Source organism: Megascapheus bottae, chromosome 13, assembly GCF_031878675.1.
Source record: "Megascapheus bottae isolate mThoBot1 chromosome 13, mThoBot2.hap1, whole genome shotgun sequence".
Classification (NCBI taxonomy): Eukaryota; Metazoa; Chordata; class Mammalia; order Rodentia; family Geomyidae; genus Megascapheus; species Megascapheus bottae.
The window spans coordinates 21,818,273-21,845,346 of NC_143521.1; the positions used below are offsets into that span (position 1 = coordinate 21,818,273).

Sequence of the window (27,074 nt, forward strand, 5' to 3'; positions counted from 1 at the left end):
ATTGTGTATGTATGCCACATTTTCTTGATCTGTTCATTTACTGAGAATTGGTTCCGTATCTAAGCTATGGTAACATAACATAGTTGTGCTGGCAGTTTTAGTGTGGCTTTCGTTGAGATCGTTTACAACCTTCTCTTTGAGAAGATTTTTTTTTAAAGTGTCAGTGTATTTTTCTTATTATTAAAAGTGATTCTTAACTTTAGTGAAAGTTAATATACATAAATGCATAGTTATGATTTGATATTAAGTTCAATTAATAGAATACATTATGGGGATTTTTTTTACATGATGGCTACAGGACCTTCATTTCATATAGATAGATAGATAGATAGATAGATAGATAGATAGATAGATATAAATATATGGATTACTATTTGTAATGTTTAGGTGTTTAGGCTTTTGTTTCACTCTTTCTTGGTGAATAAATATAACTATGATTAATTTATTTTTTATTTTTGCCACACGTGGTACATGAACTCAGGCCTGAGCACTGTCCTTGGGCTTTTTCAAGGCTAGAGCTTTGACACTTCAACCACGGCACCATTTCCAGCATTTTTTTTTTCTGTGTATGTGTTACTGGTACTGAGGAATTAAACCCAGATTTTCGTGCATTCTAGGCAAGTGCTCTACCACTAGGCCAAACTCCCGGCCTAAATATAGTTAAATTATTACTAAGGGGCCCATTTCTTTTCTTGCTTCTTGATGTTCCTTCTTTTTTTTTTTTTTTTTTTTTTTTTTTTTGCCAACCCTGGGCTTGAGTTCAGAGCCTGAGCTCTTGGACTTCTCAAGGCCAGAGCTCTACCACTTCAGCCTCAGCACTACTTCTGGCTTTTTTCTATGAATGTGGTACTAAGAAATCGAAACTGTGTTTTTGGGCATGCTAGGCAAACAATCTACCACTAGGCCGAACTACCACCCCCCACCTTTTCCCCTCTCTTTCTATTTTATCCTTCCTCCTTTTTTTCATTTCTTTTTCTTTTGTCCTCAGAAATCATTCTCAAAAGGTTGTTAGAATCTTTCTGGCACTACAAATCACAACATTACATAGTAAATTTTAACCATTTAGCTAATGATCTTTTTTCATATATCTTTTATTGTAATTATTAGAAGGGTTACATCATATTCACCAGATAGAAAGTGCATTGCTTCACAAACATTGATACCCTTTCTCTGGTCTTGGACCCCATTTCCCTCCCCCCACCCCTGCCCCTCATCTTGTTTTCCCCCTTCCCTATCCAATTTTAAATAACCAAATATGCATATATACAATATATCAGATAATAAGGTGAAATACTATAACAATATGAGATAACCAAGGGAAAGCAAAAGAGATGAGAGATAACATAGTACATTAAGGACAACAATCACTCATTATATGGCTTTTGTTTCTATATCCTGGAGGTCGTTTCATTTAGCATCATACTATATGGCCTTATGTATCTAGATTTTGTAAATCTCTGCTAGGAGAGCTCAAGGTTTCTACTGGCTATGACAAATGAGGAAACCATTGAGCCTATGTTCCTTCAGTCTGCCTTACTTCACTTAATGTGATTTTTTTCTAAGTCTTTCCATTTCCTTACAAATGAGGTGATGTTCTTTCTGACAGCAGCATAGAATTCCATTGTGTATAAATACCACATCTTGTTGAACCACTCATCAACTGAGGGACATCTGGGTTGGTTCCATATCTTCGCTATAGTAAATAGTGCTGTAATGAACATCATTGTCCTTGTTTCTGGATGATTGGGTAAATGCAAACTAGTGGAATTTCTGGGTCATAGGGGAGCTCTGTGTTTAGTCTTTTGAGGAAACACCATACTGCTTTCCATAGAGGTTGAACTAGTTTGCGCTCCCACCAACAGTATAGTAGTGATCCCTTCTGGCCACATCCACTCCAGCATCTGAGCATGGCCTTTCTAACTGGAGTGAGGTGGAATCTTAGAGTTGTTTTGCATTTCTTTTATGGCCAGAGATGTCGAACATTTCTTCATGTGTCTATAGGCCATTCTTATTTCTTCTTCAGAGAAGACTCTCTTCAAGTCTTTGGCCCATCTTACAATGAGAAGGTTGTTTCCTTGGAGATTAGTTTGGGAATGATTCAATTTTTTGAGCTGTTGATATATTTTAGATATGAGGCCTTTGTCTGTTGTATGGTGAGTGAAGATCTTCTCCCACTCTGTAGGCTTTCTAGTTAATTTGCTAGCTATGTCCTTTGCCATATAGAAGCTCTGCAGTTTAATGCAGCCCCAGTTATCCAGAATGTCTCTGATTTGTTGTGTTTCTGGGTCTTTATTAAGAAAGTTTCGACCTGTGCCAAGGAGACCTAGAGTATCTCCTATTCCTTCTTGTAAAGTTTTCAATTTATTTGCTCTTACCTCTAGGTCTTTGATCCATTAAGAGTTAATCCTGGTGCTGAGTGACAAGTAAGGATCCAACACTAGTTTTCTGCAGGTGCTTAACCAGTTCTGCCAGCACAACTTGTTGAAGAGGCTGTCTTTCTTCCATTCTATTTTTTTTTGGCTCCCTTATCAAAGATTAGGTGGCCATAGGTCTGTGGTTTAATATCTGGGTCCTCAGTTCTATTCCATTGGTCTTCAGGCCTGTTCTTGTGCCAGTACCAAGCTGTTTTGGTCACTATAGCTCGTAATAGAGTCTAAAGTTTAGTACTGAACCTCCTCCTGTGCTGTTGTTTCTACTAAGAATTGTTTTTGCTCTGCAGGGTCTTTTATTATTCCATATTAAATTTTGGATTGCCTCTTCTATTTCTTTAAAGAATGACATTGGGATATTGATGGGTATTGCGTTGAATTTGTAGATAGCCCTTGGCAAGATTGCCATTTTCACGATGTTGATTCTTCCAATCCAGGAGCATGGGAGGTTTTTCCATTTCCTCCATTCTGCTTTAATTTCCTTTTTCAGGATTTTAAACTTTTCATCAAAAGCATTCTTTACGTTCTTAGTTTAGTTAATTCCTAGGTACTCTATTTTCTTTGAGGCTACTGCAAAAGTAGTTGCTTTTCTGATTGTTGCCTCATTCCTCTCACTGTTGGCATAGAGGAAGGCAGTTGATTTTTGAGGGTTAATTTTATACCCTGCTACCTTGCCAAAGTTTTGAATCAGCTCAAGGAGCTTGAGAGTAGAGCCTATAGTGTTCTTTAAATACAGAATCATGTCATCTGCAAAGAGGGAAAGTTTCACTTCCTCTTTTCCTATTTGGATCCCCTTTATGCTTGTTACTTGCCTTATTGCTCTGGCTAGGAATTCTAATGTTATGTTGAAGGGGAGTGGAGAGAGTGGGCATCCTTGTCTCGTTTCTGATTTTAGAAGGAATGGCTTTAGCTTTTCGCCATTAAGTATAATGTTAGCTGTGGGTTTGTCATACACAACCTTTATTATACTGAGGAATGTTCCATGGATTCCTCATTTCTCCATAGCTTTTAGCATAAAGGAGTGTTGGATCTTGTCAAATGCCTTTTCTCCATCTATTGAGACAATCATGTGATTCTTGTCCTTGCTCCTGTTGATGTGTTAAATTATATTAATTGACTTGCGTATGTTGAACCAGCTTTGCATCCCTGTGCTGTATCCTGTTTTATCATAGTGTATAATTTTTTGATGAGTTGCTGAAGACAGTTGGCCAGTATTTTGTTGAGAAGTTTTGCATCAATATTCATCAAAGAAATGGGTCTATAGTCCTCTTTCTTTGATGAATCCCTGTCCTGTGTGGGGATAAGGATTATACTTGCTCCGTAGAATGAATTTGGCAAAGAGTCTTCATTTTCAATTTCGTTGAAGAGCTTGAGGAGTATTGGTGTGAGCTCTGCTTTGAAGACCTTATAGAATTCAGAATCCATCTGTCCTTGGGCTTTTCTTGGATGGAAGGTCTCTTACTGCCATTTCTATTTTAGTGCTTGAAATAAGTCTGTTTAGTTGGATTAGGTCTTCTTGATTCAGTGTGGGTATGTTAATATTGGCTAGAAATTCATCAATTTCTTCTAGATTCTCAAATTTATTGTCAGAAAGGTTTGAACAGTATTCCCTTATGATGCTCTTGATCTTGGTAATTTCTGTCCTGATATTACCATTCTCATCTGTGATTTTGTTTATTTGGGTATGCTCCCTACTTTTTTGGGTAAGATTTGCTAAGGGTCTGTCAATTTTGTTATTTTTTTCAAAGAATCCACTCCTTGTTTTGTTTTTTTGGACTCCAATTCATTTAATTCTGCTTTGATTTTAATATTTTGGTTTGTTGCTCTTTATCCAAGAGCTTAAGATATGACATTAAATTTTTGATTCGCAATTTTTCCAATTGGTTAATGTAAGCACTCAGAGCTCTAAATTTTCCTCTGTGTACTGCCTTTGTTGTGTCCCAGAGGAGCTGGTATTTTGTGTGATCCTTTTTGTTAAATTTCATAGGCTTTTGATTTTCTGTTCTGATCTCCTTCTTGATCCATTGGTGATTCAAGAATGTGTTGATCATTCTCCATGAGATACAGGGTTCTCATTAGTGGAGATTGGTGTTCAGTTCCAATTTGATGCCCTTGTGGTCTGAGAGAATGCAGGGAATAATTTCAGTATTTCTGAATCTGCATAGCTTTGTTTTATGCCCTAAAATGTGGTCTATTTTGGAAAATGTTCCATGTGCTGTAAAAAAACATATATTGTGTTGTTGCTGGGTGGAATAATCTTCAGATGTCTTTTAGATCTAGTTGGTCTATATAGTTGTTCAATTCTGAGGTTTCTCTGTTGAGTTTTTGCCTGGTTGATATGTCCATAGGTGAGAGTGGTGTGTTAAAGTCACCAACAATCACTTTGTTTCGATCTATGTGTGGTTTTAGTGAAAGTAAAATTTGCTTGATGAAGTTCGGTGCTCCGGGAATAGGTATGTATATATTTAGGATGGTTATGTCCCCCTGGAGGAGAGCTAATGATCCTTTTACAAGCTTCTCTTTTATTTACTAACTGAAATGTAAAACAGCAAAATATCCGTGTTTTAACACAGTAAAGAGTATTTAATTCCACAGCATATAACTCATTAGACAGTTTGACAATCTTCTAGAGAGGCTAAAAATATAGTCTGTGTGTTCAGAAGGTGAAGAACTATTTACTGGGTTTGGCAAACCAAAGCAGTATCTCTGTTGTGCACTCTGAAAAAAAAAAGATCTTGACTAAAACTTTTCTTAGAAGCCTTAAAAAAATAGTTTAAGTACAGGGAAAGCCTGATTTCATGATTTTCTAATCTCCTTCCAGCAAATAGTCTCAACATTGAGCTAAGAAAGGACAGAAAATCTGATCATATAAAATAATATTTATCAAAATGAACTCCAGGAAATGGAAACAAGAGATTTTTCTTTTTGTTTGTTGCTGTTTTGTTTCTTTTCCTTTTGTCTTGTTAGTTAGTTATCTGCTTTGGAGGGTAAGTGGGACACAAAAATGTGTAACAAAAGGTGAACAAAGCAGCAATGGTATTCCCTAAACGCTTCCCTGAAAAGGAGTGGCATTGTTCAAAAAGAAAGGTACTTTTTTCTGACTATGTAACTGCAACCATTCTCTATATCACCTTTACAATAACAATAAGGAAGTTATAAAAGGGAAAAGGGCAAATAATGGTCTTCAGGAATATGTCTTAGCATGTCTAGCATGTTTAGCCTGTTGTCTTTATTTTTTCTACTGTGCTCCTAGCATTCCAGATCATGGGGCATCCACTCTTATTTCTCTGGTCTAGAGATAATTTAAGATATATCATTCATTTTGCTGCTTTAAACTTAATAAATTGGAGATCAATGGCATGCTCTGTTTGCTGTTTTGCTTTTTAGTCCAGATGAAAAAGGCGTGAACATTCTATTAGTGCTCATGTTTCGGTATCCATCTACTGACAGTGTTGAGCGAATCAAGAAAAAGATAGAAAGGACATTATATCAAAGTATGAAGATCAAACAGTTACCTTTGACTATAAATAAGTCATCACTGGCACTCACACGTAAGTCAGTTTTTCACTTGCCACTTTTGTAAGTACCTCCACTTGTCTTTATTTTTCATTGGATTTGGTAAATTCATTTTCTATTTTATTATTTTACCACTAACAAACAGATTGGTGTAGAATAAAACTAATTTAAGGGTGTGGGAGGGGGGAGGGAAATGGGTACCAAGACATGTGAAAGGGTATCAATATATGTGAATTAATGCACCTTCTATCTGGCAAATATCATGTAACCCTTTTACTAATTACAATAAATAAAAAAATAAAACTAATTTAAGTACTTACTATGGGATAAAATTTAGTATTAGATTATTTCTATTTTCCAAACTAGGGCTTGTGAGAAAGTTTAATTTACTTTTCATGTATGAAATGAGGTTGGATTCTTACTAAGCTAAATAGAAAACTATTATTTTCACCATTTTATGGGCAAGGAAGTTTAAAGACCTTTCATGACGAAATCCCTTGGGACAAGAATTAAACATGGATATTCTAAACCATAGATGTCTTTACAGGTCAATTCTGGGAAATAGTTTTTATGATATCAAAGAGATACTATGTAGAGGTTTATTGCTGTGGGAAGTGATATGAACTACAAAGAGGTCCTACAGTTTATTTGCAACTTCTTCATTATTTCCTTATTTCATTGCCTATCAAAGGAAAAAGCATGAAAAGGGAAACATATTACATGCCAATTAATTCATATATTCATATTTTTCAGCTATTGACAGCAGAAAGATGCGAAATCTTCTCAATAGTCGTAAGTTCAAAACTCAAAAGTAACTGTGAATTTCAAATAAAGACAATATTTAAGAACTTCAGGAAAGTAGTTTAACTCACCAAGCATTTTTTGATTGTTTTATGTTTTATAAATAATTCAGTCTTTTGAGTATCTTAATATTTAATGTATTAAATTTATAAGTTTATACCAAATAAATATTCTGCATATTATTATTCTTTTTTGTTTTGTTTTCTCATTATAGTTTATTTTGAATTTACTTGCCTTTATAAACCATATAAGCATTTAATTCAGTACTTGCTATGCAAAATACCAAATTACTTATTTTTTGTGTGAATTACTATCACATATTATTATTATTTTTAAAAAATTTGCTTCATATTCTTTCACAATTCATAAAACAATTTAAACTAATAATGAGTGAAGAATTTTCTAGCTATTTTATTGTTTCCCATTTTTACAGAAATATTTAATATTCACTGTTTTAACACCACTAATTTACTTTGAAATCTATAGGACACAGGGCCACTGGTAATAATATACTGCACCTTACATTTTTCTAAAGCACTTTTTAAAATTAATTTTAATTGCTTTTATGTCACCAATATAATTGATATGTAACAAAATATAATCTGTGAAGAGATTGTATTTCTGTTAAGTTTAAATCATAGAAATATTTAAAACAAAATAATGTAAAGAGGAAGTGAATGAGTTAATATTGTGTAAAGTCCATAATAATTGTAATATATAAATATTTACTCTGCAAACTTTGCTAAATTCATGACAAATGTACTAATGTTGCATATCTATAATGACATTAACTCTAAAACTAGAATTGTAGGTTTGAACTATATAAACACATATGTTCAGCTCTTGATGCTTGAAATACCTATGTTGAAGAATAAAGAAGCAGACAATACAAATTTTTAAAATTTAAACAAAAAGAAAGGAAATATTTGATATGCATATTTCTTCTTCTTTTGCCACTTGTCTTCCAACACTTCAGCATATTTCAAATTTTAGTAAACAAATATATGCCTACTAAAATATGTGAAGAACAATTCTTCCTTTCTATGTATGTATGACGGTAGAACAACAAAATCTATGGAAATTGTCTTGCAGAGAGGAGATTGATTGGGTATGAGGGAGCATGACGGAGGTGAATTTGATTAAAATATATTGTCTGCAAATAGCCAAATAATACAATGAAATCCCTCATTTAATAGTACATGCCAATAAAATTGTTTGTTGAGGACTTGACACTAAGGAAAAAAATTTAGAAAGCTTGCTAGGCGCAGTGGCTCACGCCTGTAATCCTACCTACTCAGGAGGCTGAGATCTGAGGATGGAGGTTCAAAGCCAGCCTGGGCACTAAAAACTGTGAGATTCTTATCTCACTAGAAAACTGGAAGTAGTGCTGTGGTTTAGGCACAGTGCCTCGGCCCACAAAAAAACAAAGATTTTAGAAAACCTGTTTTTAACTTATAGAACTCAAGGAATATAAGTATTGTTTAATGTACTATTTTTGCCTTAGAAAAAAATAGTAGGTTAATTCTCTTTAGCTTTGTGAAAGCCTGTCTCTCCATTTTAAGAGTAATATTTGCTGTGGTTGGCATGAGCCTCCTAATTTTATGTTATACATAAAATTAGAAATAATGTAAAGTCTCTTCCAAGGTTTAGTTTTCCCGTCCAAAGGGAAAGCTGCCAGAAATGTATTTCAAACATGTAGCAGAGGATCCATATATTTCTGAAGCTCAATTAATTATCTATTTATAAAACAAAAATCAAAATAGTTGTAGGATGAAGAAAAATCCCTTCCTGCACCTTAGGTATGTGCTGACAAAGGTGGATTCCCAAAAAGGCATTGCTAGCAAAGAGAACAAAAACCACCAGAGGGAATTTCAGTTAAGATGTTTGGTTGACATTATTCATCTGTGGATGTTTTACAGAAACAGACATCAATGTTTACACTGAATGCTTAGACTCAACACCATAAGCAGGCTCAGATGCTGAGTGATACAAATATGTTAGAATGATGAAGAACAATGGATTTCCTAAGTAATTCTACCTTATACAAATCAGAATGCTTCTGTCTCTCTCTGAGAACAAACTAGCACCTATTTGTGTGACAGGTTGTGGGATAAGGATGACGCCTTCAAACATGCCATTACCAGCATGGTCTTCTACTGAACGCATTGTCCAAGGAAGAGAAACCGCCATGGATGGGGAGTGGCCATGGCAAGCTAGCCTGCAGCTCATTGGCGCGGGCCATCAGTGTGGGGCGACCCTCATCAGTAACACCTGGCTGCTCACAGCAGCTCACTGCTTCCGCAAGTAAGTGCAATGGAACCTTTGTGAGTGTCCTTCTCCATGGCTGGTTTGCTCACCCTTTGTCCCCCCATTTCTGTATAAGGGAAAGTTTTATATCTACATAAGAAAATGATCCGGATTGTTGAGAACTGTGGCTGGGGAAACAATTCTTGACAAAATTGTCAAACCACCTAAACCATCTGCCCAGTGACCCTATCCACAAAGCATGTTGAATTGTCCCTGCTTTCTAAAGGCTTTCTCTCTCATTAACAATGTGTAAAGGGATAGAACAATTTGGTTTTCTTGATAGTTTATGAGCTCTAAAATAGGAGGCTTATTATATTATTATAAAATACAGGAGTCTAATATCCATTGTCTAGTTTTGAAGTGGGTTCTAGACAATCCTAAGACGTCTGCTTTGACTAAAATGTTCCCTTTACATATGAATAAGTAAAACGTATGACAGAATTCCCTCTTCTGTCTCTGGGCCCTGCTTGCTCATCTCTGGGGAAGTACTTTAGAAACCACTGATGTTTCAGGATGTCATTATTCTTAAAAGATGATGATTCACCAACACTGGAATCTCTCACAAAAGAGGAAATACCTTCATTTAAATTGTTTTGTATGTATGATTTCCTTCATAATTTTCCTCCACCCAGAAGACTTGAAGTGTGTATATTTGTCCTATTTTTTTTCATGGGAATATATTTTAGAAGCGTGAAATGGCTTTTGGAGACAGATTAGGAGGTACAAGAAAAAAGAATAGATTTTGCCTGTGACCTAAATTGTGGAAGGGCAAAGTGTCTGTGAGAGTAGTTCATAAGAGAACAAACCATTCTAGGTCAAAGCAGAGCATGACTTATAGTTAGGTCAGCTTAGCCTTAAATAAAAGGGAGGGGTATGGGTGTAGGTGAAGACATAATCATGTGTACAATGAGGGCTTATGAGGCAGACAATGCCAACCTAGCCTCAAAAAGCACAGTACAGACTGGTAAACAAGAGCCAATAAGTCATAAAATAGAAGGATTTGATACAAAGGCATAATGCATTGCAATTGTCATAGTATTTAAAACACCAAAAAAAAAAAGATTTCTGTTCAAGTCACTGAAATTGAGAGCTAGGAAAGAAAGTAAATCAGAAGAGTTTCAAACAAGATTGGCACTTAATGTTTGAAAATGAATAAGGCTATCTAAAGAAAATGTGCCTAATTATTTGTGTTAATAGTAGGATGTATTTTCCTATACACTCATCAGGTATAAAGTCTATAATCATAGGGCTCTCTCATGAGCAAAATTCTAACAGTTGAGAAGAAGTATAATCTCAAGTTTGCTTTGTTAAAGGATATCATGAAGCATAACAATTTATTTTTTCTTCCAGAAATAAAGACCCAAGCCAATGGGTTGCTACTTTTGGTACAACTATAACTCCACCTGCTGTGAAACGAAGTGTGGGGAAAATTATTGTTCATGAAAACTACAAACGAGAAACCAATGAAAATGATATTGCTTTGGCTCAGCTCACTGGCCATGTTGAGTTTTCAAATATAGTCCAGAGAGTTTGCCTCCCAGATTCATCTTTGAAGTTGCCCTCAAAAACAAGTGTTTTTGTCACAGGATTTGGATCTATTGTAGATGATGGTAAGCATTCAACCTAATTCTGTTAGTACAAAATTGTTGGGTGGCTAAACAAGCTTTTCATAAAAATAATGCTAATTCTTCCAAAATATGTGTCTTTGGGTAGAGCAGGAAACTATAGTTCAAATATAAAAGAGATAGAGCTCAATCTTTGTGTTCACAATTGGAGTAATGGAGTCATGGTAAGAAAGGGGAGAGAATGATACAGAAGGAAAGGACAGATTATATCCTATTATATCAGAAAGAACAAAACGTTATGGGAGTAACTAATGAAAAATGATATATTTCCTAAATACATGTTTTGATCAGCATACACTTTCAGTCACTTTCTTAGCAGTAGGTTTTTTGTTTGTTTTAATCATTTCTCATTTTAGTAAGCATTTGTGATGTTCATACATGAAAATAGGTTATAAATATTTTTTAAAATTTTATTTTTGTTAATGAACTGGACCTTCATTTTTTCCCTTCCATTTCAATTCTCCAGCTGTGTTAAAGGCATCAGATCTGAGAATGTCATAAATTGAAAGCCTGATCTAAAGGTTTAGGTTTATAAGTACTAGTTCATTCTTCTCTAAGGAGAGGAGCTAGTTGAGTGCTCCAGAATAGAAAATAGGCCATCCTGGAGGTTCTTTTAAGGGCATGATGGAGAAACTGGGAGACAAGTATTAAAATATCATACTCTTAATCTAGCCCTTTTAAAATTTTGCTGTACTGGGACTTGAACTCAGAGCTTTGGGCACTTTCTCACTTGAGCTATACCTTTAGCTCTGCTTTCTGCTGGTTATTTTGGATAATCACACAGAATTTTTCTGTCCAGGATGGCAGGACCTTCAGGTCTCACTGGCCTACAAGTATAAATCAACAACACTCTGATATATCTATATATCATTATATATCACATATAATATATCTAATAAACTTATATATAAACATATAAATCTTATAAACATAATTATGTGACGTGTATGTAATATATATTTTGGACTTCTGCCTCTGAGAATATACAGTGTATCTGTCTTCAATGTCTTATATGCAATTAAGACACTGCTTTTTCTATGTGTATGCATATTTGTGTAATAGGACCAACACAAAATAAACTCCGACAAGCCAGGGTAGAAACCATAGGCACCGATGTGTGTAACAGGAAGGATGTGTATGATGGCCTGATAATGCCAGGGATGTTATGTGCTGGATTCATGGAAGGAAAAGTTGATGCATGTAAGGTAAGTTCAAAGTCAAGGTCAAAACTTCAAAAGAAATGCTACTTACTTTGGCATATAGTTTATCTTGGAGGAAAACTGATGACATCTATTTCACCAAGTGTTGAGTTCATTTAAGAATCCTAACAACTATCCTGGTATTGAATGCTTAATGTGAATCAAGCAAAAAACAAAACACTTCCAGTTATATAGAGGGATGCAACTGCCATAATTATCCCCATTTTTCAAATAACAAATGAGCCTATGACTTCCTAGTCTTTCCTTCACATACCACTTTTATGCTGTATTGTTTTATTAAGCAAAATATTACATATTCTCTCATAAGCAAGATCTAAACTTTAATATAAGAAATGGCATTAATGTAAACAGGGACAGAAAGAGGACAAATTGTAAAAGAAGAGTATAATAGTGTACATATAATTGGATGTGTATATGTATATATACATATGCATGCATATAAATATATCTAAATGTACCATAAAACTCACTTGTACAATTTATGTATGCTAGTAACATTGCTTGTTGAAAAAAGCATCAACTTCTAAACAAGACCCAGAAAGCTCCACAAGGCCTGTGATCCCCTCCTACCTTTCCCATCCTTTCGCATAGCATTGCCCTCCTCTCTTACTCTTGTCTTTCTAGCCTCCCTCCCTACCTTTCAGACTCTGGGAATGCCAGGTTTCATCATCTCTTCATATTGGCAATAGTATTCCATCTGCGTGAAATGTACTTTGTTTCCATTTTCATTTTATTTTGTTTTTATTCCAGGGTGATTCTGGTGGCCCTCTGGTCTATGACAATCATGACATCTGGTACATCGTTGGCATCGTAAGTTGGGGACAATCATGTGCTCTTCCAAAGAAACCTGGGGTCTATACCAGGGTCACTAAGTATCGAGACTGGATTGCTTCCAAGACCGGCATCTAATGTAGATGGCCCCGTGAGTTGTATCTACGAGTCATAGAAAGGAAACACCTGCATATTGTATAGTATTATTTCGATTCACATAGGTTGAATCAGTGTTTTTGCTAGATGTCAGTAAACTCTTCATACCTGGACCAATTTAACATGAGGTAATCTCTTTGTATGAATAAGACCAAACTCTACCACAAAGGAAGAAGACATGGCAACTGACAGGAAGCACTGGTTCCTCACTCACAAGGCAAACTGTGACACCTCTCAATGAGATGAATACCTTCCAGAAGTGGTTTCCCTCCACGGAAGACGGAGAACATCATTTTCCATAGGAAATGAAGAGCTGCTAGGCTGCCACAATCTTACCTCAGATGATACATAGAACACCAGGAATTCTTCCTGTAAATAGGAAACGCCAGTCTTCCCTGAGGATTCAGAGCTTCATCATTTTAGAAGTGATGACACATCCATTGGGTAGAATGAAGGAGCACAAAGCCTGCCATACAACTTGAACTTATGACCTCAGTTTCTGTGTGACAGTACAGAATGTTGTCATTAACCTCAGGAATTGCCATTGATTTTAATATGTCTGAACTTGCCATCAATGTTTTTGTATGCCCGCAAGCATCAGCTTTGGGGAGCATATTGTTTGTTTTAAAAGTACTATTTTTGTCAGTTATGAGGCTTGAACTCTGGGCCTGGATGCTATCCCTGAGCTCTTCAGCTCAAGGCTACTGCCCTACCCTTAGAACCACAGCCTCATTTCCTATTTTCTAGTGATTATTAGAGATAAGAGTCTCACATTCTTTGGTGCTTGGGCTGGCTTTGAACCATAATCCTCGGATCTCAGCCTCCTAAGTATCTAGGATTGCAGGTGTGAGCTACCCTGCCAGGCTTAAAAGTATTTCTGATTTACTCTTTAAATAGTATCTTTCCATTCCTACATTAAATTAAAGCTAACCCCAGAAAAAAAGAAAACAGAAGACTCTTTGCAGCAGGTTTTCTATGAATGTAAAAAGTACATGAAAAAAAAAGGGGGATGAGGCAGAGCTGGTCTCAACGATTACTATCAGGGAAGAGTGTGAGATTCTTCCTGGAAAAATCGCTCTCCAGCAATTTATCTAGAAATAATATCAGCCTATGGGCACCGGTGCTTTTTAATGTCTTCAGCTGTCTGATGGGTTGAGTGTACATTAGGTCATGAAGTTGTGTGAGCTTTGTGCAAAAACACTATGTTTAGTGACTGGCATACACAAAGTGCTACGTAAATAAAAACAAATGAATGCATCAACAGGTTTTAAAGTTCAAGGACTCAATTCAGATAAATAAAGAAATGACCTTGGAGCTTACCTGTATCTGAAATTATAGTGTTGGGCCTAGTAAGAGAGAGTACAGACTGTCTTTGAACTAAGCTTATGGAATTTGAACCTTGTGTGCCACGTACATACTGTGTTCTCATGCAAATCACCTAACTCTGTTTTCTGGCTTGGAAAATGGCAATAACACAGATGCTACCTCACATGGTTGTTATGAGGATTGAATGCATTAATAGAAGTAAAGCACTATAACCATGTTTGTAAAGAGCAAGCCCTCAAGATGGATAAGCTTTGGCCTCAATAAAACTGATTATACTTAAAAAAAAACAATCATTTCTTGCTCCTTTAAAATAACATAATTGACTTTATCACATGTTAAATGGAATTGTAAAAATATAGACAAAGTATTAGACTTCCCAAATCACTGTCATGACTCCTTAACTTCCTTTAAAATACATGTACTCCGAGGCAAGTGGTCTACAGAAAATCATCTGACTACAGAAATGCACAACTTGTATACACTTTCTAGCCTACAAAGGGGAGGCCAAGAATTGTGGCTAGGACCTGTCAGTGAAAAACCTGGCCTATCCATTTCTCTAATGACTGAATGTTTTGTTGGTTTACATATATATATGGGCTTTTATATAATAATGTATACAAACAAATAAATGTAACTTAAAAGTCTTCTACATGTTACTGTGTATATCTCAATGAGATGTAAGCATAGAAATGTTTTGCATGTATACTCTGTGTGTGTATGTGTCTGTGTGCTGGTCCTGAGGCGTGAACTCAGGGCCTGTGCACTGTCCTTGAGTTTTTTGGCTCAAAGGTAGCATGCTACCATATGAGCTACAACTCCACAGTCAAGAAATTTCATAGATTTTTGAGTTAATTGGAGTCTCATGAACTTTCCTGCTTTGGCAGGCTTTGTACCACACTCCTCAGATCTCAGCCCTCAGTAGCTAGAATTACAGACATGAGACACTAGCATCTGGCCACCCACCCCTTTTAAAGAGGAAAAGTTCTGTGTTAATGATTAGTAATAACTATCATCAAAAAAAGCACAGTAAAAACACATTCTTATGCTTCATTTGCTTAAGTTCTTATAGTCTGAACATAGCACAGAAATATCTAAATATTTCTAAACAATTTGGCAAATTATAGATGAGCTTGATTGACGTTGGATGATATATATATATATATATATATATTTAAACTAAATACCTCTTTTGGTACATAGAGGAAAGCAAATCTGTCTACTAACAACTTAGCTTTTTAACTTCTAAAATAGTTGATGTATGCTTTTGTGTAATTTCATAAGACTGTGATAATGTTTTATACTTTAAGTTTCAGTGAAAGTACACATACTGATTTAAATATCTCCACACCTAATTAAATTAAATGGCATTTTAACACAAATGAAAAGAATATGAAAGGCCATAGGAAATCCAAGAAATTGAAAAGAAAATTTTTAAATGGTATTTGGAGTTTGGTATTTCTCCTATGGGATGATGTTATAAGAATCATGTAGTATCTGTTATCTTGTATTTTATATTTGCTAAATGGAATAATAAACTATAATGGCATTGTTGTGGGGTTTCTGATGAATAATACAGTTAAAAAGTCAAAGATGTTTAAAACCTGCTCAGAAGATATAATGTATATTATTGTATTAATATAGATAATAGTGAAGACACAGTCAAATTATAAAAATCTTCAGGGGCCAGGAAATTGGCCTAGTGGTAGAGTGCTTGCTGAGCATGCAGAAAGACCAGGTTCAGTTCCTCAGTACCACATACGTAGAAAAAAAAGGCCAGAAGTGGTACTGTGGCTCAAGTAGTAGAGCTCTAGCCTTGAGAATGCCTAAGGACAGTGCTCAGGCTCTGAGTTCAAGTCCTAGTAGTGGGGAAAAAAAGCTTGATTGTGCTTTTCAAGTGTTGGCATTTATATTGCTTTGTGATTTTTGCAAGTGAAAATGTGGTAAAAAAAAAACAACAAACATTAGGCATTTACCACCATGAAACCACACTGTAGTATTTTCATGGAGCTCTACACTCTTTCATATTCATTGTTTTCAAAGACAGATCTGTTGCAATAGTAATGCAAAATAAATTCCTTGCATAATCATGGCTGTCCTGAGAATGGTTAATATACAAGTCTGGAACAACATTGGACAAGGATTTTTCATAGTCAATCATTGTTCTGTTTTCATTATTCAACAACATGAAGAATAATATATTAGCAGGAATTTAGATTTTCAACTGAATAAAGTGTGTGTGGGGGGGTTGTGTGTTGGAGCTTGAACTCAGGGCCTAGATAGATAGAGAGATAGATAGGTGGATAGGTCTATAGATGAATAGATACAGAGACACACAGACAGAAGGATGGGTAGGAAAAATAAACAATACCAGAATAAAAATGAAGGATTAGTATTTGACCTAATTTATATTACCTCAATAGTGAATATGGGCTCATTGCCACCAATTCGTCCTTATTAATATATTTTTTCTTGATTATAAGCATTCTCATTTGGATGCAAAACAGTATAAAGGTTACTCAATAAATAAAAACAAAATTTCCACATGGTCCAGTTATGCTACTTCTAGGATAGAAGCCTGAAAGGATCTGTATCACTGTATCACTGTAGACATATGTACACACCCATATTTGTTACAGTGCCATACCTAATAACCAAACTATATAGTCAATCTAGGTATTCATAAACAAATGAACAGATAACATATTTATGCACGACAGAAGTGTATTCATCTGTGAAGACTGTGTTTAGTGAAGTAAGCCAGTCTTAGGAAAACAAGTATTATACCTTTTCTTTCATTACATCCTTTTCTCCATCACATCTTTCATCTCAGTAAAAGGATACCGAAAATGGAGATGAGATAAGAAAGAATTACAGAGGAAATAAATATTATTAAAGTATGCTTCATGACTATGTGGAAGAAATGTTGCAATGAAACTTCTTACTTTGTTCAATTAATATGCTAATAAAAAAGCTACAAAATAAAGATCAAGCTACAAAATAAAGATTAATCTATTGAAAAGATGGATGAAAATTTTCTTAGAAGCAAAATTGCCATGTTTCAAATTAAAGGTTATTTTTTAAGAATTAATTGAAATGGATGATTTTCTCCTTTGAAAATAATTCAAAAGTAAATAAAACATATATTTATTGACAGAGTACCAACTTATATCAACTTAAACTTTTAAAGATATTGTATTTTTTAAAACTTGCATATGAATAAATGCATTACTAATTGATATAATAAATGCATGTAGTTATATACTATTCTACTTTAAGAATATGTTATTTATATGCACATATTAAATATCTATTTTTGGCTTAGTCATCAGTGTTAATGGCTACTTTTGAGTTGGTATATTAAGTAGTTATATTTTAGAGACTTTACCTAGAACATGAGACTACCCTAGCAATTTACTTTTATACCAGGGTCAGGAATGCTAAAGCAGCTCATCCCTTTTGCCATTCCACAAACCCTCTATCACTCACAAGATGACAACACTTGTAAGCCCTGATACCCACCTCTACTCTGCCTATGTCCCATCAAGTGATTTTCCCCTTGCTTTGTTTCTCCACTGGTTTAGCATCTCTCTCTTGCTGTTTTGTCCAGCTCCAGCTGATTTCAGAGTCCTCCCTGTTCCTGTTTATATATTCTGATAGAACATTCCCTCCTCATCATGTAAAAGTCTAGATGTAACTTTATTTTTAATTCATATTTATGGTCATTATGATGGTGATGCATACAAGGGTTAAGATTGCATAAGTTAGATAAAGGGAATATTTCTTTTTGGATGTTGTAGGTGTAACTTTGTTTTGTTAATCATGGAACTTGAACTCAGGGCTCAGTCTCTGTTCCTGAGCTCTTTTGCTGAAGGTTAACATTCTAGCACCTTGAACCACAGCGCCATTTCCAGTTTTTCATGGTTATTTGGAGGTAAGGGTCTCATGGATTTTCTTGCCTGGGTGGGCTTTGATCCTTGACATTAGCTTAGATTAGGCCCTCTTCCTCATAGTCACTGTCATTACCCTGGGATTTCTTCTGTCCATTGCTGTCATTACTGTTCTCTTCAGATTACCATCATTCCTTGTTTATCTGAAGAATCTCAGATGAGTTTTCCTTCTTCATTCTTGACCCTTTGTGTTCAATTATCCTGAACTTGTTTCAGATACCTGAAAATACCCTGATATGATTTAAATGTACCCCCAAAATTCAGTCATACAAGTTAGGCCATAATGGGAAAGGGAATTATTGGGACATGTGGTGGAGACTTCATGAATGAGTCAACATTATCAAAATAACAGGTCAGATATCACAGAATGAAGGGCTGTAAAAAGCCAGATCAGGGTCATAAGTTTGGCCTAATGGTAGAGTGCTTGCCTAGCCTACACAAAGACCCAGGTCCAATTCCTCAGTACCACATACACAGAAAAGGCTGGGCATGGTGCTGTGGCTCAAATGGCAGAGCTCTACCTTTGAGAAAGCCCAAGAACAGTGCTCAGGTCCTGAGTTCAAGCCCCAGGAACAGCAAAAAAAAAAAAAAAAAAAAGCCAGTTCAGTCTCTCTGGCTGCATTTTCCACACATGCTCAGTTAGCTCCCTTTCACCTTTTCCCTTGGGATGATGCGATGTTGCTACCTGCAACCTGGGACCACATGACAGAATATTGGAGCTGAAGAAATGAGAGAAGAGAGAGGGAGGGATGGAGGAAGGGAGGGAAGGAGTGTGAGAGAGGAGGAGACAGACCATGAAAAAGAGTGACAGAGACAGAGAGACAGGGACAGAGAGTCAGGGACAGAGAGACAGAAAGTAAGAGCCGTACCAGGGGTTTCAGCACTCACTGGCTTCTGAACCCCCACATCCTGTAAGCAAGCTTATTTATGAGTTTCAATACAGGGAATGTTACCATGGCTACATGCAGAAAACAAAGCATTCGTACTGTTATTCTAATCTTAGAGACAAAACAGTTTGTGTGACTAACTGGCTCCCTTATTGGTTTGGGAATGAGACTGAAATTCAAACATGTATTTCTACCTTCTCTAGCTTTGAAGTTTCAGTCCTCAGCCCTTCCAGTACAGAGGAAGGGGGTGGCATTCCAGGCTCTTACCCTCTCCAGTTCTGTCCAACCTTTCCAAGGCCAGTTCTCAGTGCTGGGAGTACTGTCAAGGAGGCATCCCAGCCTCTCCAAACTTTTCCAGGTCTGCCATCTCAGCTTCGGAGTTCCCTTGCCAGATGCCAGCCAGACACCATCACCATAACCTTGGATACCCCAGATGGCAGAGCTATAAGCCATGTAAACTTAAAACAAAACTTCCCTGTCTGTGGTGGTGTTATGGAAAAAAAACAGTTAAGTTCAGAAAAATACTTAATCTTAAACTTACATCTACTTACCAAAAATGTATCATTTCTTTTCAATTATAAATAGGCACACAGAGAGAGATATTAGTTACATTAGTGACTTTGTTAACCAAGAGCAAAAGCTAACACTAGAAGCTTGTTCACCTGTCTGGTTTGTGGAAAATTGTTCAGACAATGGGAAAATCAGAAAAGCACCCTGGAGGAAGTTATTTTAAAGAAACCTGAAGGAGTTTCAGGGTAACTGGATCCTATGTGGACAAATTCTAAAAAAATGACTAATACTGAAGTGAATTTTGAGTAGAGAATATAACATAAAGAAGGGAGAGACATTTCCCACTTGTAGAGCAAAGACTCAATGGGAGAAAAAGGATAAACTAAGAGAAAGTTCAATTAAATCGAAGAGAATAGAGAAGATGATGTAACTAAAAAAGATGAAAGGCACAGAGAAGAGAGGTGATATCCGTAACTTCATGATTAAGAGGGTGACCATCTTAACCAAAATCTATTCTGCTTTTTCTGTCCTTTAGAGCAGACACAATGAACTTGTGTCAGATGTACTGAGCATAGGTACTCTTGCAGTAAGCAAGGCTAATCAAGGGCAATCAAGTGTTTCCTTCAAACCTCTGATCTCATTTTAGGCTTGCCCCTGACGGAGATGAATGGCTGGACCTCAGGCTAGACTTGTACTGACTCAGAAGGAAAAGTGCTGCCCCTTGAAAGACAAACACAAAGTTTCTCAAAGTATCAAGGGGTGTGGCTTAAGTTTGGGACTTGATATTGTTTCTCACTTCATTTTAATTAGCCAGAACCGGGAAATTCTTATTTCCTGAAACAACGACTTATCAAGTGATTCCACACCTCAAACCATATTGTGGATTAACATTTACCCATCCCAACCTGTTCAACAAGTTCCTTTTTAATCCTTGTGTTCTCCCCTTTAGTCAGCATACAAGTCTGAAAGAATACGCAGGATACTGCTCATTTGACAAGAAATCACAAAGCCGCACTGAAGAGGTGGAAGAGTTTCTAGCCTCGCCAAGTGTGTGATGTATCAGTAAGTTTAATTCTATTTCATGTTTGAAAGATTTGTTTCATATCTGGGCTTCCAAGTAGCAAATTGGAAATAATTCGGTGTTGGAAATCTAATCATGTTCTCTATTTTTTAGCTAACAGTTATCTAGTAATATTAATGCTCTGTCTCAGAAAACCATGTTAATAATTTTCTATCTGGGGTTAAAAATTTTAAACTGACAGTTTCATGTTGGATTTCAATTGAGAAGTTTTATGTGAAAATAACATCATTGTAGATGGGAAGGAAAAACAGAAATCTGCAGAAATTTGTGCTCCTAGGAAAAGAATGAAATGAGGAAGGAAGTATTTTTCAGTCTCACTGAAAACTTTGGAATACATAGTACTGTAAGTTATGCTATAAATTGGTATATGACAAAGAAAGGAAACATCTAAGTTATAGAGAAAGTACTATACTTTAATAACCCCTTCTGAAATGAGTAAATATGACTAAAACTGAGAAACATGAGTGAGAATTTTAATTTCTCTTAAGAAAAATGCAAAGCAGCATAAAACAATTTCTCTTTAAGTATATAAGTAGCAAATTAGTGGCTAGAAAACTTTTTGCTTGTATTATGCTAGGTATTGAAGTCTATAGTAAGTAATTTTAAACAATTTTTAGTTCTCATTATCATGTTCGAGCTATTGTGTATTTTTGACAGCTTGTGCCATTATCAAACATTAATTATTCATCTATTATATGAAGTGAATGAGAACAAACTGTCAAAACAATGAGAACCTTTTTCTGATAAATTTTGTCATAGTGATGGTTTAAAGTTGAACCTTTTATTTTGTCAACAGTAACTGGATATTTATGTATAAAATTCAACTAACTATAAGTAGATTTCTAGACCACAATTGCTCTAATACAATTATTTACAGTCATTCAAAATGGTGCCCCTTTTATTTGTTCACATTATAACCATAAATTAAGGGTGACAAACTAACAAAACAAAACTCTTCACATTAATTGGCTTTATTTATAGAATTGGTATACATTATGATTTACTTTAAAAATAAGTTATAATAGAAGCAGATTATTAATATATCTTATCATTTAAATCATTTTCAGTCTCTAGGAATAAAATTTTATCATACCAAAAAAAGCAAGTCAGGGAAACATCTTTTAAATCTTAAGATAATAAATATCTGGGCATTTATTTATTGACTTGTTTGTCAGAAAACATTCTTGATATCAAAAAGCATAAGGTTTGATCCTGCCCTAGAAACCCCCACCCAAAAATCATAGCAAGTAACTGGCACATCTGGGGCAGTTATTGTGCCTTTCTTTGAGGTCATATACTGGAGCTCCCAGATCATGTCTCCCTTGGACCATAGGAGATTCCAGAATCTGAGATCACATCCACATCTGTGGTGGCATCACCTCCTCCCTGATTTCTCTACATCAACCCAGTCCTGCCATGTGTTCACCCTACCCTGCTCAGCTTTCTCCAGATGTAGGCCAGAAGTTTGGATAAGAAATTCTCTTTTCTGCCTAAAAAAAAGGCATAAGTTTTTGAATGAAATTGTTATTAAGATTATCAGAAAGAGTGATAGATTAGATCTGATCAACTGTATTATGCACATGCACAGAAATAGCATAATAAAATCCCTTTGTATAATTAACATATACTTTTTTTTTGACAGTCCTGGGGCTTGAATACAGGACCTGAGCACTGTCCTTGGGCTTTCTCAAGAGTAGAACTCTATCCTTGGAGACACAACATCACTTCCAGCTTTTTCTATGTATGTGGCACCCAGGAATCAAACCCGGGTCTTTGTTCATGCTACGCAAGTACTCTACCACTAGGCAAAACTTCCAGCCCACATATACTTATTTTTAAAATGTTGCCAGGCATAATTACTGAAGCCTGTAATCCAAGTTATTTGGGAAGCAGAAATGGGGGAATCACAGCATGAGGCTGGCCAGTGAACTAGGCACAAAAAAGTTCGTAAGACTCCACCTCAACAAATGTTTGGGCACAAGTGCCCCCAGCCTGGTATCCCTGCTGTAGAGGAAGTGCAGAAGGTAGGTGCAGGGACATACACCTGTCAAGGCCCTAAACTCAGGGAACCATAAGTAGAGCCATCATCGCCCAGGTTGGCCTGGGCATAAAATGATACTCTACTTCCAAAATAACCCAGGTAAAAAGGATCTGAAGCCATGCCTCAAGTGGCAGAATGCCTACCAAGCATGTGCGAGGACCTAGATGAATCCTCAGTACTGAATAAACAAATTAAATAAATAAATAAGGAAGTGGAGGTGTGGCTCAAATGATAGAATGCCAGCCTTGAGTGAAAAAGCCGAGAGCATGAGGTCCTGAGTTCAAGCCTTAGTACTAACACAAAAATAAATAAATAAATAAATAAATAAGTATCTATTAAGTTATATGATAGTAAGTTCTCTAGTATAGTTGAGTAAAGACAAGAGAAATCTACCTTCAAGTTAAGAAAACAAATGATTGTGACACTGATGGAGAAAAACAAGTAAAATCGAATCATGATAAATCTAAGGAAGCATGTGATCCAAAGATTAAGAAATTATTTAGACTTTTATATTCCTGCTCCCATTGACATGATTTTCAAAATTGTCCCCTCTACATTCAAAATTTCACAGTCCTATTCTCTATTGAGATAACACGTATGGATCTGAGCACTGGAGGCTCATACCTGTTATCCTAGCTACTCACAGGTTGAGATCCAAGGATCACAGTTTGAAGCCAGCCCAGGGAAGGAAAGTCCCTGAGACTCTCATCTTCAATTAACCACCAAAAAGCTAGAAGTGAATCTGTGACTCAAATGGTAGAGCTCTAATCAAGCGAAAAATGCTCAGGGACAGTGCCTGGTCCTGAATTCAAGCCCCACAATCAGCATACAAACAAACAAGCAAAAAGTAGTAGATGGCCTGGAGTTTGGCCTAGTGGGACAGTGCTTGCCTAGAATGCATGAAGATACAGGTTCGATTCCTCAGTACAACATACATAGAAAAAGCTGGAAGTGGTGTTATGGCTCAAGTGGTAGAGCTCTAGCGGTGAGAAAGCCCAAGGTCAGTGCTCAGGCCCTAAGTTAAAAGGGCATGACTGGCAAAAAAAAAACCCAGTAGATAATTTATATGCCAACTTTATAATATTTTGTAGAATTGGTTGTTTTTTCTTTTGTTTCTCAGCTTTGTGGCTCAGAAGGAATGGTTATAAGAGGTATGGGAAGGCCTCTCTAATCTTTCTATCAGTCAATGACTCAGAGTTTTCTCTGCTTTGAAATACATAAATAGATCATTTTTTGGTCACCAGTGAGTGATGTGAAGTAAATGTATCTATTTTTTCATTGTTTATGTCATTATTCAATATGCTGCTTGGCACATATGTGAACTGAATCACTTAATTGTTTCAAATTTATTAAAGACTGAGTGACTTCTAATCAAATCCCATCAGTTCCTGATCATCTGGGTCTTTTTGGTTTGACTCCATTTGTGTAACCTGTTTTGTTAGACAGAAATATTTTACTTTTCTAGTAAGTATAAATATGTATTTAGTATTTAACTCACATTTGTATCCCTAAAAATGAATAATTAGGAAATATATTTTTCCATATATTTTTATTATAATTAATAGAAGGATTACATTATATTCACCAGATAGAAGATGCATTATTTCACAAACATTAATACCCTTTCTCAGGTCTTGGTCCCCATTTCCCCACCCCCAACCCTACCCCTCATCTTGTTTTCCCCCCTTCCCTATCTGATTTCAAATAACCAAATACACATATATCCAATACATCAGATAACAGGGTGAAATACTGTAACAATATGAGATAACCAAGGGACAACAAAAGAGATGAGAGATAACATAGTACATTAAGGACAACAATCACTCATTATATGGCTTTTGTTTCTATATCTTGATGGTCCTTTCATTTAGCATCATACTATATGGCCTTATGAATCTAGGTTTTGTTCTATTGTAAATCTCTGCTAGGAGAGCCCAAGGTTTCTACTGATTATGACAAATGAGGAAACCATTGAGCCTATGTTCCTTTGAGTCTGGCTTACTTCACTTAATGTGATGTTTTCTAAGTCTTTCCATTTCCTAACAAATGGGGCCATGTCGTTCTTTCTGACAGCAGCATAGAATTCCATTGTGTATAAATACCACATCTTGTTGATCCACTCATCAACTGAGGGACATCTGGGTTGGTTCCATATCTTTGCTATGGTAAATAGTGCTGCAATGAACATCATTGTGCTAGTGGATTTGGTATGTCCTTGTTTCTGGAGGATTGGGTAAATATCAAGTAGTAGAATAGCTGGGTCATAGGGGAGCTCTATGTTTAGTCTTTTTTTCATATATTTTTTATTGTAATTAATAGAAGGGTTACATTATTTTTGACAGATAGAAGGTACATTAATTCACATACATTAATACCCTTTCTCATGTCTTGGTCCCCATTTCCCTCCCCCCCAGCCCCACCCTTCATCTTGCTTTTCCCCCTTCCCTATCCAATTTCTTTTTTTCTTTTTTTTTTTAGCATATCATAAAAGCTCAGTAGACTCTTGCTATTTTTATGGTTTCTAACTTGAATAAATAATGTTCCATACAATTTGGAGCTGAGTAACATGCATTTTTGTTCTAGTAAACTGAAAAAAAAACTAGAAAACAAATTAGCTTATTTTTATCTCATTTTGTAGCTTTAAACAATTAATCATGGTCATTGCAAATATTTATCATCATCCACAAGTCATTTTTGACAATGCTCTAAAGACTGTGATTTTGATCTTTATCTCATGAATCAAGATCCTTTGTTCCCTATCCAATTTCAAATAACCAAATACACACATATCCAATATATCAGATAACAGGGTGAAATACTGTAACAATATGAGATAATCAAGGGATAGCAAAAGAGATGAGAGATAACATAGTAAGTTAAGGACAACAATCACTCATTATATGGCTTTTGTTTCTATATCCTAGAGGTCCTTTCATTTAGTCTTTTAAGGAACTGCCATACTGCTTTCCATAGTGGTTGAATGAGTTTGCACTCCCACCAACAGTGTAGTAGTGATCCCTCTCCTCCAGCATCTGTTGTTATTAAATTTCTTGATCCTGGCCGTTCTAACTGGAGTGAGGTGGAATCTTAGAGTTGTTTTGATTTGCATTTCTTTTGTGGCCAGAGATGTCAAGCATTTCTTCATGTGTCTATAGGCCATTCTTATTTCTTATTCAGAGAAGATTCTCTTTAAGTCTTTGGCCCATCTTTTCATGGGATGGTTGTTTCTTTGGAGATTAGTTTTGGAGTGATTCAATGTTTTGAGCTGTTGATATATTTTAGATATGAGGCCTTTTGTCCATTGTATGGTTAGTGAAGATCTTCTCCCACACTGTAGACTTTATGAAATAGATTTTTAAGATAATCTTATTCTTACAATGAAGTTCTGAATAACTTTACATCTCTCTTTTTCTCACATGAAAATATTAGACTCTCTTTGCCTATAGTAATACCTGTCAGTGAATTTTACTTCATTTTTCAGAGGCTGCTAAAGTCATGTTTTGGTTTTATAAGAGTATGAATTAAAGGGTTCTGTCAAATAAAATTATACCAATATAGAAAACAAAATCTAACAATTTAATTTGGAGACTAAATTTATCATTCAAGTGAGATGCTTCCCTTATCTTTCATTAAAAACTTAAAGCTTTAGTAGAACACATATGCATATACAGATATATGTATTTATATAAATACGTGCCTATATGCAATATGTATATTATATATGCATTTGCATTTTGTATGTCCATCCTAGGGCTTGAACTAAGGGCATGTGCACTGGCACTGTTATTTTTTTAAAATTTTATTGTCCAAGTGATTTACAGAGGGGTTATAGTTACATACATAAGGTAATGAGTACATTTCTTGTCAACCATTGTTACCGCCTCCTTCATTTTCCTCCCATTCCCCTCCCGAAGTTGTAAAGTTTATTTCAAACATATTGTCTTGCAAGTATTACTGTTGCATTAGTTCATACTCTGTGTTTTGTCTCACCATTTTGTTGTTCCCTTTTCCTTTCTCAAATCAGATAAACATATATACAAGACACAGGGTACCCAAATCAAATGCATGACAATAGGAGATTAACCAAAGGGGGGAAAACAAAAGACAAAATAAATAAATTCACACAGTACATTAAAAATAACAACTTTTTTTTCTGTATCTTGGAGTTCATTTCCCTTAGCATCATCTTATATGTTCATATATACATAGCTTTTGATATTTTGTGATCCTCTGCTAGGGCTATTTTAGACACACTCTACTTATTACAAATGAGAGAAACCATGGAGCCTATGTTTCTTTAGGTCTGGCTACTTCACTTAATACGATTTTTTCCCATGTTTTGCGCTCTCTCTCTCTCTCTCTCTGTCTCTCTCTCTCTCTCTCCCTCTCTCTGCAGTCATGGGGCGTGAACTCTGGTCCTGGGCTGTAGACTTCTTTTACTCAAGGCTAGTACT

General features: G+C 35.7%; 2 protein-coding genes across 2 annotated transcripts in view; both read left to right on the forward strand.

The window, feature by feature from the left end:
* Nucleotides 1–12,807, forward strand: part of LOC150055681 (transmembrane protease serine 11F) — a 37,467-nt gene extending 24,660 nt beyond the window's left edge. The window contains exons 6-11 of the mRNA XM_090343149.1: nucleotides 5,817–5,980; nucleotides 6,699–6,737; nucleotides 8,849–9,050; nucleotides 10,404–10,663; nucleotides 11,741–11,883; nucleotides 12,649–12,807. Coding sequence (XP_090199275.1) covers nucleotides 5,817–5,980; nucleotides 6,699–6,737; nucleotides 8,849–9,050; nucleotides 10,404–10,663; nucleotides 11,741–11,883; nucleotides 12,649–12,807 — 967 coding nt within the window. The remainder of the gene's footprint in view (nucleotides 1–5,816; nucleotides 5,981–6,698; nucleotides 6,738–8,848; nucleotides 9,051–10,403; nucleotides 10,664–11,740; nucleotides 11,884–12,648) is intronic.
* A 141-nt stretch (nucleotides 12,808–12,948) lies between these two features.
* The window catches only part of LOC150055682 (transmembrane protease serine 11G-like), a 30,940-nt gene continuing 16,814 nt past the window's right edge, over nucleotides 12,949–27,074 (forward strand). Inside the window, exon 1 of the mRNA XM_090343150.1 lies at nucleotides 12,949–12,953. Coding sequence (XP_090199276.1) covers nucleotides 12,949–12,953 — 5 coding nt within the window. The remainder of the gene's footprint in view (nucleotides 12,954–27,074) is intronic.